Source organism: Rattus norvegicus, chromosome 20, assembly GCF_021556685.1.
Source record: "Rattus norvegicus strain SHRSP/BbbUtx chromosome 20, alternate assembly SHRSP_T2T, whole genome shotgun sequence".
In the NCBI taxonomy this organism is placed as follows: domain Eukaryota; kingdom Metazoa; phylum Chordata; class Mammalia; order Rodentia; family Muridae; genus Rattus; species Rattus norvegicus.
The window spans coordinates 15,026,691-15,040,342 of NC_141553.1; the positions used below are offsets into that span (position 1 = coordinate 15,026,691).

The 13,652-nt window shown below is 40.8% G+C and overlaps 1 protein-coding gene across 6 annotated transcripts in view; it reads right to left on the reverse strand.

Annotated features, from left to right (window-relative positions):
- Window positions 1-13,652, reverse strand: part of Pcdh15 (protocadherin related 15) — an 827,095-nt gene that overhangs the window by 255,569 nt on the left and 557,874 nt on the right. For all 6 annotated transcript variants that reach the window (XM_087598371.1, XM_087598373.1, XM_087598372.1 and 3 more), the window contains 2 exons: window positions 10,576-10,669; window positions 543-671 (listed from right to left, as the gene is read on the reverse strand). In XM_087598371.1, the coding sequence (XP_087454497.1) occupies window positions 543-671; window positions 10,576-10,669 (223 nt within the window). The remainder of the gene's footprint in view (window positions 1-542; window positions 672-10,575; window positions 10,670-13,652) is intronic.

The following is a 13,652-nucleotide window of genomic DNA, read 5'->3' on the forward strand; positions in this document are numbered from 1 at the left end:
AAGCAACTGCAGAGTAGAGGCTATGACTCAGTGGATGAGTGCTCGGTTACTGTACATAAAACATTGGTCTCTTCCTTGGCACCTATGATATATACCTCAGAAAAGGCCTGTCATGTACACACAGGAAATAGGAGAATACACCTAGAAGCTAATCCTAGAGTGCGCAGGAATACACAGCAAGGAGTAGAGTCTAAAGGCAGTTTTATAACATCCAACAATCATATCTAGCATTTTATACTTTGCATTTGAAAGGTCCACATCACTACAATATACAGCTCTGTAAACACATTTTTTAAGAAAATAAAATTACATGGGTTAAGTCAGAAAGGAAAGCTCTAATGCCAGCGAATGTTTAAATTATACAAATGCCATTAAATAGAACAAATAAAAATCAAATATATAGGATCTGACTCCCAAAGGTTCATGAAGAGTATCCCACAAGTCATTGATAGATTACTTGAACCGTATCTCTTTTCAAACTTTCAGTGTAAGAAATTAGGTTCCGACAAACAACACTTAAACTAAATGATGACTCTGCTTACCCGGACTTGACCCACAAAGGCATTGGCCTCTTCCTCCACCACAGAGAGGTTCCTGGGCAGATAGGGATCGAACACGGGAGCGTTATCATTGACGTCTGTCACCACTATGTTCACAGTGGCAGTTGAGGTCTTAAAGGAAGAGAGAAGAAGATTCAGTATGAGGGGAGCTGCTGTCGTTTGGGATTCAGGTAAGTGTCCACGCTGGTGTTTCTCCATCTGAAAGACGTCTCAGTTCCTTAGCTTCCCAGAGGAGAAAGACGTAGAAGATAAAAACAAACACACCAACAAAACAGATGAGGAGAGCCAAGGATGATTGTCTAGGGCACACATCTTCTGAGAATGTCACGTATCCCCCAGAGGCTTAACTTTATGTGACCTTTAGTTCATTCATGCTTTATAGGTGGGGAGCATTATTTATACACACATATACCCTTTTTCCATAGTCTGGACTAACCTGTAGTTTTCACCAATTGTGTGTTTCACAATTAAACAGAAACATATATACTATCAAATAGAATCAAAACATAAACGTGTACTGTCAAATAGTCTGACATATAAATAAGTATTTTCAGGCAAGCTAATACTGTCAGAATACATCACCTTAGTAAGTTTTGACGTCTACATCTAAGTCAAGAGTTTGAAAGTTGGTTCAGGGTCAGTAAGTTTGTCTTTATGTGTGAATTGAGCTGGATCCTCCATCTAACTTTGACCTCTTCCTCCCTTTGCCTCAGTATGGGGTGGGTAACAGGTGGCAAAGAGCAAACACGAAAGGAATAAACCCAAACTTACAAGGCGAAACATGAAATGTGCTATGATATTAAAATGCTTAATTGTAGGTCAAGGAGATACAAGAGGAAAAGAGAGAATGAAGCTCCCATGAGGGTCTGGTACAAGATTTGTTTAAGAAAATAAAAATATTTAGAGCCTGGAACACCAGAGAAAATATCTACATAAAAATAGAGATTTTACTAACCTGTAGGTAACTTGCATTAAACTAGACTCAACACAGAGTATGAGTAGGGATGAGTGACTCTGAAAAGGCTGCGTGGCCATCAAGAAGTGGACAGAGACAAAGTAGGGTCGCCTGGCTGCCAAAGTGGAGTGGCCCGATAAAAGATCATGCTTTTTGTTGAAAACAAAGCAATTCCTCCGTGATCTGCAGAAGCCATGCTGCCTTAACTCAGATTCAATCCCAGCTTCTAAGTCTCCTATTATAAACGGCCTCTTCTAAACAAAATCAAGAACAACCTTCGATGTATAGTTACCTTAAACCTCCATGTCTCTTCTATAATAGGTTCAGCTGACATTAAAACCACAGAGAGGTTCTGGATGTGGGTGGCTTGTTTATTTGTGTGCACAGATGGCTCCCCCTTCATAATTTAGAGCTACATGTACATGATTTATATGCATGTAACGTTCAATCAAACTTTGACTTGGAAGATATCAAGAGGGTCACAACAGCATACAGTAGTCCCAGTCTGGAAACTACCCAATGTCTATCCATAGCAGATATTGATATATGTTTCATGCATGAGATAGACATGGGTAGAGTCTGAGGACATGTGACCCAATTGCCATGAGCGACCCTCTGGCACACTTCAGGAACATAAGGTTGAGTGACAGGAATTAGGCATGATAACATGGAGTTACACGGTTTCACTAACATAGGTGAGAATTCTACATACTAACCAGAGCCAGTATAGGGTGGCAATTAAAAGAGCTGGAGGAACTTCTGGACCATGGAATGGTCAGATTTTTCAAGAGATGAAGAAAAATGCTTCTTGCCGTGGGCTATTCTCAGATGCTCTCACCTTGAAAACTCATTGAGTTGTCCAGTTGTGGGATTTGCAATCTTCTCTGCACGGATCACCGATGAAACCAGTTAATTTAGAAGATGCACACAAGCAAATGCACACGTGTGTACACGTACTGTGAGTTTACGTAAAGAAATTAAGATTCTCCTGACTAGATGGTGTGCAGGTGTTTTATTTTCCCGTCGTAACACTTCTATACCTCTCGAACTTTCTCCAAGAAAGCTACAAGGCTTTTGTAACAGAAAAACTACTTTAACAAATGTTATTTCAAGTTATGTTAGAGGTGAAACCAGCTTTTTATAAAAAGTGTATGTTTTATGGCAGCAGTATTTTCCAATTTGCCTGAGGGTGAACAGGTATTAAATGTGACAGCTTGGAGCTAAGACTTCAGAGTGGTTGTACTGGTGTCCCTGGCTTTCATTCAAGCTCCTGGGACACCTCTATGTCCACCTCTGCATTTCCTATCTATTTTTATCACCCATATATCTTTTTTTACCTCTTTTAGATTCTTCATTCCATAGTGGAGTAGGCTTGCAGACTATCTCGCATCCACTGTCAAAGACTGACCTGCTGCTGGTTGCTACCCAGAGGAACTGAATCATCACTGTGTGGAGGACACGCTGGAGGGAGCTTAGACATACCTTCTGACACTGTTCTGAGTTTTACAGGAGGTGACAGGAATCCACATGGGTGGATCCCAGCTTTAACATTTCCTAAGAGAAGGACAGCACTTGTGTCAAAGTTGCCTGGGTATCAGTACTGCTCTTGACTCTGGCTATATTTTACTTATCCCGGCTGCTCTCTTTTGACTATGGTGACACAGTCCTAGACTGACTAGCTAGAGAGCACAGTGGTTTTGGGTTTTAGGTTGGTAAGGAAGACAGTCACACAGTGATTCAACATGGGTCATGCTTCATAGTGAGGACAGATTCTCGGTTTTGAAAGTTAATTACTACTACATGAACATGGTTCATGCTAATAAAGGTATAATAAAAGGGTGCTTTTCCCAATTCCCTGGGCGAACTTGTAATATGACAATTAAACAGATATGAAATAAATAAATAAACCTAATAAATAATTACGTTTACTGAGAAATAGAAATTTTTGTATTTCAGTACTAAATACTATTGTTGTTCACCTGGGGCTGACACCCAATGTTTGATTACCTCTTTGGTTTTCATTTTCAACAATAAACAAGTCTTAAAAACACATATTCTATCCTCAACTAAATACAGGAAGGTGTTTCTATAGTAATGGTTTTTATACACTGATTCTCTTTGATGGTGATGGCTCTTACGTAGACACTGATGTAGCAACCTTGGTTTTCCAAAGAGTTCACAGAAGACGAAGCAATGAACAATTACCCACACAGAGGACTTCCCAATTAAAAAGTGCTGTTGAATGTGTATTATTTCTGATGCCTTTTATAATATAAAGGTTATTGATCCTATCGAGTTAATTACTTGAATCACTAAAAATAGTTTGGAAGTAAAACATAACTACGATAAAAAAATTTAAGTGCATTAACTGGTTGAAGCAAAGAGGATGCATTTCTATTTGTGCAAATCTAAACGAAAAAATACTTACACATGTGCAATAAGAGAATGGGGGGGGGACACACATGGGCCTGTGGATTGAACCCAGTATTCTGTACATACTAGGCAAAGACTTTCCTCTAGAGCTGCAAATCCAGTTCTTCAGTCTTAATAGGGGGTGGATCAAAAGGGGATGGTATAAGGGAAGAAACTGGGAGTTACAGAAGAAGAGGAACCCTTAATTAGGATATATCATATGACTAAAAACAATCTCTTCTGAGTAAGAAAAATGAAAACAAAGTAAAATAGGTTTTAAAATAAAGCGTAATGAGACACAAATACAATTAAACTATTTTAAAGTACATTCTGAACATTTAATGAAGAATCTACAAAGGACTCAAAATAGAATCAAGATTATGTATCACCCAATTGAAAATGGGCTATGGGGGAAGGAGAGGTGGCGTCTTGGCCCAGTGGGTAAGAGTATTTGTTGCTTTTGCAGAGGACCCAGATGTGATACCCAGCATAGCACTTACATGGTGATTCACAACAGTAGGTCCAGTCCCAAAGAACCCAGTACTCTATTCTGACCTTGATAGGTACCAAGAATGTATGTGGTGCACATACATACATGCAGATGAAACACTCATACCCATACAAATAATAAAAACGTTTTAAAAATTAGAAAAAAAAAAAAGAGCTATAGCTTTGAACAGAGAGCTCCCAGGATAAAGAATAGAGCAGAGAGTGAAGAAAAGGCCATCCAGAGACTGCCCCACCTGGGGATCCATCCCATATACAGACACCAAACCCAGACACTATGGCTGATGCCAAGAAGTGCTTGCTGATAGGAGCCTGGTATAGCTGTCCCCTAAGAGGCTCTGCCAGAGCTTGACCAATACGGATGTGGACGCTCACAGCCAATCATCAAACTGAACTCTAGGACCCCAATGGAAGACTTAGGGGAAGGACTGAAGGAGCTGAAGGGGTTTGCAACCCCATAGGAAGAACAATAATATCAACCTACCAGATCCCCCAGAGCTCCAAAGGACTAAACTACCAACCAAAGAGTACACATGGAGGGAGCCATGACTCCAGCTACATATGTAGCAGAGGATGGCCTTATCTGGCATCAATGGGAGGAGAGGCCCTTGGTCCTGTGGAAGCTCTATACCCCATTGTAGGAGAATGCAAGGATGGTGAGGTAGAGTGGATGGGTGGATGGGGGAGCACTCTCATAGAGGCAGAGAGGAGGGAGCATGGGAGAGGGGACTTGCGGAGGGGAAACCAGGAAGAGGACAGCATTTGAAATGTAAGTAAATAAAACAACCCATAAAAAAGAAATAGTTCAAAATGTATTCAACACCATTAGCAATGAATATAAATGTAAAACAGGACTACTTTGAGACGTCATCTTACTCCCATCAGAATGGCCAGAATGTATAAAACAATGGACATCACATGATGTGAGTGACAGGGAGCCACCATTTGCTGTTGATAGGACTGCAAACTGGGGCAGCCACTGTGGAAACCTGTGTGGAGAATCCCCCCAAAGCTAAACATAAATCGATCATATGACCCAGATATACCACGTCTTGGCATATGCCCAGAAGACTCAACACCCTACGTCACAGATACTTGATTGGCCATGATCATTCCTGCCCCAGTCACAATAACTAGGAAATAAGTGGAGATAACCTAATTGCCCTTCAATTGATGGATAGATATTAAAAATGAGGCACATATACACTATAGATATCCAGCAGTAAAGAAAAATGAAACCATGAAGACAAGGAGATAGAGTTAGAAAATATATTGAGTTAACACAGACCCAGACACGAAAAAAAAGTCTTTTTATTTGTCGTGCCCCACTCTGGACCTTGATATGTAATTGTAGAACATGAAGTAACTGCAGATGTCATGAAAGTAAAAAGGGATCACTGGGGTGAGGGTGTAGAGAAGGCTCTCTAGAGAAGAGGACAGTAGGGCATGGGCTTCATGAAGGGAGAAATGAGAAAAACAGGGGGAGACTTCAACCTGGTAGCGGGTACAGAGATAAATACATAGGTGAGGGAGGAAGGCAGAAATATCTGTAGGAGTGTTTGAAAAAAATGTAAACAAATACAGTATTTATATGATCATTTAAACACACTCAGAATTCTACACTGAGGAAAAATGCCCTCACCCCAGAGCCATAGATTCGTCTAACAAAACCCTTAGTAGCAAGCATGGGAAACCTCCCTTCTAGGTGTTGGTTGTGGGCTGACAAGAAGCGTATAAATCAATATGGGCTGCTATCGTTGTCCTTTGTGGCCCCAAACATGAGGGTCAGACCCCATGGCTGAAAACACCATAACTTTTCAGCACAGGACTTCAAGGAGGAGACTGGCAGCCTGCACAGGGGTTGCCCTGGTCTGTACCAGATGGGGTCCTAGACCTAAAAGGAGAAGTAGACACAGGCGCCATCCCCAGCCCAGAAAGTGATGTGAAAGCCTCCTCTGTGGGAACTAGCTCTCATAGGATCAAACATTGTTATTTAAGCTACCAATGGAGAGAAAGCCATTGGAAGTTTTACCCAGCTGTAAAGTCCATGAGCCCCAATAATGACCAGGAAAGAAAACAAAAGCTACTTACACATGCAGTCCCTTCATCTGATTAAACAAAAAGTTTATCCGTATTTGGGTCATTCCTTTTCATAAATATGGAATTTTAATGGTTGAGAGAATTAGGATGTATGACTTAAGAGTGTCTTTGTTTTATGCCAATAAACAAGAAAGTGCACAGTCAGCAGTGGGCACACTACCTAGAGAGGGTATTTTACATCCGTGTAAAATATTGTGTTTAACCGCAAACCTCTCGAAGCTCCAGTACCAAGAGCCTGAGGAGTCTTATTCAGGTCACTGGATTTCCTTTGTGATTTAGAAAAAAATGTCCTTCCTGAGGCTGTGCTGGAAGACTTTCCAAGGGAGAAAATAATAATAAAAAAAAAAGAGTATCATTGCTAATGGCGAGACAGAGAAAAGGTTCATCTGGGGATAACGGGAGGAGGAGAGGCAGAGTACAAGTTCCCTCTCCTCACCCCATCCAGCCCTGACACTTTGAGCCACCCTAGGTATGGTAGGCACATTCTATGCACGTGAAGGATCGCCATAGAGAAGAGAATCTGTGGTGATCAACTTATATCCAAGAACCTATAACACTGTTTGCCCAGGTTTTCAGATCAAGTTTTATTTTAGTGTGGTTTGGTTGGACTGGGCTTGGTTCAGAACTAAGAAGTGCTACACACACATTTCTTAAAAGGACAGAGCAAATGTAAAGCCCTTCAAAGGAAAATAGAAGCAAGGGTCCGAGGACGGACAAGTGGTTACTTGAAGCACACGATATAAAGTGTAATTGGGTAAATACCAACACACACAAGACTTTCCATCAAAACCTATTCCAGCCCCACCTTGGCAAGCTCGTAAGTGAGTAGGAACTCTAAATGGATGCAGTTATTATTATGTGAAAATGATGTGCCTATGATAGTTAATGAAATCTACATATTTATAATAAATAAACCACAGTTAGCTTCCTAAGGTTTCTAATTTCTCTGAATGAAGATAGAAAAGGAAAATTAGAAAAAGTCAAATTAAATTTCAAAAACATCCTCTCTAAAATTAATGAGAAATACGGTGTGAGTAGTCTCTATTTTCCCACCACTGTTCAGTGAGACAGGGGACTTTCATTAAAAAATAAATTTGCCCTGGCAATTTATTTCATACAGATTACATTTGACTTATTTTTTTATGTAGATAATTTAAGTACCCCTGGTTCATGTTCATTATTCACTTATTTTAAACTTCGTGATTATTGATTTTAAAAGCCTTTTTTTTTTATTATGGCTGCACAAAAAAAATTTAAGTTAAAAACGTTCAGTAAGAAAAGTGTCATTAGACCACAGAATACATTAGGATATATCGTATCATTTGTTCTTCGGGTCCTGGCTGTACAGGCTACTGTGAAAATGTATTTCCAGGCTCTGGAGAGAAGTCTCCACAGATTAAAACATTTGTTGCTTTTGGCAAGGTCCAGACTTCAGCTCCAGCATCGGCATAGGATAGCTCAGAACTGCCTGTAACTTTGTAACTTCAGCACCAGGGAATCTAATGCTCTTTTCTGGACTCCTCAGGATCTGCATTCTCAAGTATACAACCTTCCCCACATATATGTATATGTATATGTATATGTATATGTATATGTATATGTATATGTATATGTATATGTATATGTATATGTATATGTATATGTATATGTATTATATATGTATTATATATGTATTATATATGTATTATATATTTGATCTATCTATATCTATCTATATATCTCTATGTATATATATGTATGTATATATGTATGCATATATACATATGTATGTATATATGTATGTATATGTATGTATATATATGTATATATACATAGAGATATATAGATATAGATAGATCAAATATATAATATATATGATCAAATTATTCAAAGGAGATATAATTGGATAAAAATCCAAGACTTCAATATTTTCAATACAAGCTTTTGAAAACAGTCGAGGACTTACCCAAAAGCAATGCGTTTTTAAAGCTGAATGAGGTCTTAATGAGGCAAGAAGGAGAAAATGGAAACCTAGACTGGCTGTGACCGGGAAAGCAGAGCTGAGAAACACGGGTGAGTGACAGAAAGGCCCTGTTGTAACAGAGTAGCTGTGGTATGCAGCTTGCATGGATGAGCTTAGCAGATGGTGCCTGGTCCAGACACTAGACATGCTGGCTGGTCTCTTCCCTGTCTAAGGCATTTTATTTTTAAGGATAGACCTTAAATATCCTCAGCTGTTAGTTTCCAAATGACACTGTGACTTACCCCGAGGCTATGCGTAGCCTCTGCTTTTTCCTGATGCCTAAATGTCACATCACTCTAATTATGCCTTTTAAATGGTCATTTAAATAACTCCTCCTCCATTTCCTTAGCACCCCCGCTCAGCTAATAGCTGGCCAGGAGACTCAGTAATGTTTAATCAAGAGTCAAGTTCCAGGTTCCTTCTCGAGAGTCTGACCCCTGCACCGTCATGTAACACTGGCAAGCTACAAATCAGACATGTTCTGTGCATAAAATCCACCCTGAGCTGTTTTCCTCCAGGCGACCGTTTGTCTCATATTCTTTGAACTGTGTGTTTTATTTTCTGCAAAGTCCTTATCAAACTCTTCCAAAAGCCCAAAGTGTTTTCAGGGGAGATTTTTTTATGACCAATTATCTCTACTTTTATTTTTATGAAGGTTATTATATTAAATATTAATTTGACATGTTTTCATCTTGGCAGATTTTTCTCAGTAATGCCCTAGGATGTAAATGTTAGAAACACGTTCTCTTCCGCTCACCCAAGAGCAAAGGAGTCGTTTCAAGGAAACTGGGTGAATTACTATTGAACCCGCTGACCTTCATGTATTTATCTCATGGGTTCGGAATTGCTCCTAGCAACTTTGTGGAGCTGACACATAAGCAGTTGACTAAAGGAGCCAAGAACATGGGCTGTGGAGATGATTCCGTGTGTGAAGTCCGTGTGTTGCAAGCACGAGGAATCCACATCAAAAGCTTAGCATGTTGCTATAAGCTTGTGTGTTTTCGCTTTGGCATCCCTGTGCTAGAGGTACTGAGACACAGGTCCTGGGGCTCCATGGCCTGCCATCTTCATCTGAAATCCCAGTTCCCATTGAGAGACTTTGCCTCATAGAGCAAGGTGGACAGCTCCCAAGCCAAGGCCTGAGGTTGACCTCTGCCCTGAACTTGTGTACTTACATGCAACCACACAGTTGCACACACATCTGCACACGCATGCACACATGGAAGAATAAAATAGAAATCAAAACCAAAATTAGTGAATGAAGTACTACAACGTCAGAAACACTACAAGGCTTTGAAATTCAGATGCGGAAGCTGTGACCAGAGTAATTGAAAGAGGATAGGTAGATGAGTTTTAATTCTAGACTGTTGTAGTTGTGATCTGTGTGGGAGAGGCTCAGGCCAGGCTCTGGGTTCAAACACCTAAGTTTAAAAGAAAGGAAAGAAACGAAGCAAGCAAATAAAAATAATTCTGGAATGGTGAAATCAATTTATTTATTCTTAAGCCTGACGACGAGGTCTAGAGAAAGTGGGAAATGGAATTTACCCCTCTAAATTTACAGGCAGCTTAAGGCGGAGATCATTCAGATTTTGTCAGATCCCAAGTAACCCGTGATCAAACCTATGGCCTCAATTGATCTACTTTTCTATGCACTTAAAGTATTCATCCACACAACCTGTCACGGTACCGTCTCAGCAAGAATCGTGCTCAGCGGAGGACGTTTAATCCAGAAAGCCGCAGAATGCACCCTCACGCGGCTTCTGACTGACCCAGTGTGATGCCTTCTAGAGAAAGATCTCAGTTCAGATTCCCTGGGAGTTGTAACCAAATAGTAAGAGTCTGATTACGAGGGTCTGTTCCTCAAATCAAAGGCTGAGGTACCAGGGCGGTTTCCAGAGTGTGGGTCCATCTGTTAAGAAAGGCCTTTGAGAAAGGAGCATTTCGTCCTGGGTGGCTAAGGGCTACTATGGCTGTAACACATTTTAGAGATGTAGGGATGCAGGACTCTTTGGTTTCCCCGTCCCTGTGGTAACACTTACTCCATCTGGCCTGCCATCTGAGGCTGTGACGATGAGGATGTAGCGGTCCGTGCTCTCTCGATCTAGAGCCTTCCCTAGGCTGAGAATCCCTGTGCTAGAGGCAGAAAGAAACAAAAAAACAGTGTCACGCAAGCTTTATTTTTTCCCCTTTCTGAATTGGATAGGAAGATTCCCTGCAGAGCAGTTCTCTCTCCTCTTCCTCCCCCTCCCCCTCCTTCCCTCCCCTCCTCCTCCCCCTCCTCCCCCCCTCCCCCTCCCCATCTTCCTCCTTCCATCTCATTCCCCATTTCCACCTCTTCCCTTCACTCTTGTTCGCCCCTTACCTTAGCTTATCCCCCTCTCCCATTGGTTGGCATTCCTCCCCACAAATCAAAATTGCATGTTTTCTCTTACATATGTAGAAAGCAGAGGAGGGCGGTCTATTGGGAAGAGCTATTTTTGATGTTTTTTTTTTTTTATCCGCTCTCTATAATCATAAACTGAGTATTGAAGTGGGATTCTAGGACTCATGTTGAGACCGGGGATGGCTCTTTAAAGCTGTCGAGTGACTTAGCAATAATAGGAAGCTGTAAACCCAGATGGGATCGCAGTGATGATTCTCCCCATTCTAGTGGAAAATCAAGCAAAAAAAACGAAATCACCACACCTAATTCCTTCCTGGGAGAAAGATACCTGCCGCGTGTATCGCCATTTCAAAGTAAACGCTCCTTTGTTTCCCAGCATTTCCCAGCAACACTGTAATTCTCAGTCAAGAGTTTGTGCTTTATAAAGAGCAGACACTGTTTTTCTGTTCCTTGCAAAACACTCATGCTGGAGGTGGAAGGCTTTCTGTCCCTTTGACACAAGTTCTGTGACAACGCTCAGTTTCCTTGGCACTTGCCACTAATAGAACTTACGCAAAATCAGATAATTCAGAGATATTAAATCTGTAGACTATGTGCCAAGGTATTAATATTTCTTTTTATTTTCATAAGCGCATTTAAGTTTACAACCGTTTTGTAAGAAAGAATCAAATTGTGTAGTTTACACTTTGTAATAGATGATAATTAGTGTTCATCTGCTCATTTCATAATTTTAAATAAATGATGGTGGCTATTTTAGAAATTGTATCATATTCTTATTTTTCTAAATTTAGAGGGATTCTCAAAGTGTGCATACTAAGTTCCAAACAATAGCTGGGTAAATTCTCATTCTTAGAATTATTTAATTCTACTCCTTACTACCCAGAATAAATATCTTCCCGGCATACTTCTCGCCAATGTAATATTTTTTAACAAATTAGAATTCAAAATAAGCTCAACATGTGTTTTGGGGTTTTCCATTAGACGTGTTGCAAATGCCATTTCCATCCAATGCCCACTGTAAAGAACATTTACTTTAATTTAATAAAACACTGAGTATTTATCAAGTAGGAAAACTTAGTTTGCTTCTGATTGATACGTAGACTCTGTTTTGACGTAAGTGCGTCATCCAGAGACTAGAATTTGTATGATACCCATTACAAGGAGCAGTGAGCACAGAGTCAAAGGCACTGGCATGGTAACGCATCTGGTTGAATTTTTGTCGATGATATGGACTTTGGGAGTTCTCAGAGCGTGCGACAGCACTGCAAAGCGCAGACTGAAAACTGTTTAGTCAAAATAACTGGACACCACCTCCAGAACACGTTGACAGTACTCAGGTTTGTGTCACCCCTGGACACTGCAAATATCGCACGTAATCTCATCCTGTGATAACACTCATAGAAAAGGAAGGCAGTTTAGGTTTTTCAAATGTACTTAGAAGCAACTTGAGAAATGGGGAGTCTGTCAACCTAGCCATGTTCAATATAGAAAAAAAAATGAATCATTTCTGTTCTCATTCTGCTTCACTCCTCTGTAACTCTCCTTGGGCATGAACTTGCAAAGTGACTAGACTTTCTGACTTGGGTCAGTTTTTACATAAATAACTATTTTTTTCTTATTTATATGATGATGGAGAATGTTGGTGTTTCTTCTAGGCTCTGCCCCATAGTTACCTGGCAACAGCCAGGTGTGCTTGACTCACTGTAAAAGGGACTGCTTACCCCCTCCTCTCTTTCTTCTCTTTCTCTTTTTACCTTCTTCCTCCTCTGTCCCTTCTCTCCTCATTCCCCTCCCGCTCTCTCTCCACGTGCTCATGGCTAGCCTCTACTACCCTTACCTCTCTCTGTCTTTCTCTGCCTCCTCTACCCCCTCAACTCCCCTCCCCATGCTCTAAATGAACTCTGTTTCTCTAATATATCCGTCATATGGCTGGTACCTCAGGGAAAAGGGATGCCTCAGCATGGGCCCCACAGAGGCAACCTCCGCCCTCCACTATACTGCACCTCTACCAAACATTTCCCTGGCTTCTTTTTCTTTTTTTATAAAGCACAACAGAGAAGAAGGGCTACATGCCTTCTGCCTCAATGGTGGAAGCAGATGATGGTGAGTTGTCAAGGGAATGAAAGGTAGTGTCTTTGAGTATTCAGAGCAGAAGGATATGTCCATGGAAAATATGAACATCTCTCATGATAAAGCTGGCCAGGGGGAATATTCCCACAAGTTGGTGGAGGCCACCAGGCCAGGAAAGATGTCCCGAACTAGGAGTGCAATCAACCAATCAATCCAATAAAATCTTTGCATGGTACATGAGCATTGATTCTGATAACCCCATTAATAGTGCTAATTTTCACAGAACTAAAAAACACCACTCAGAAGTGAAGGCAGTCGTGAAGGGGGCAATTCTAAGACAGCACCTCTCCCACAGAGCATCAGAGCTTCAAAGCAGCCAGAGTCAGACCCACGTTGGATGGAACTATGACGGTCAGATATGTACGGAATCCAAATGACGGTGCAAAGGAGACAAAGGCAAGTTAACAATGATGGGTGCTATTTTTTTTTTTTTTGCTTCTATTCTCTCGGGCTCACATTGGTCTTGAACAATGGTCCTCAACTTGTGAGTGTGTGCGACCTCTTCAGGGTTCAAATGACCCTTGGGCAGGGGTCACATATCTGATAATTCTGCGTACCAGATCTTCACTTTACAACTCATAGCAGGGGCAAAATTACAGTTAC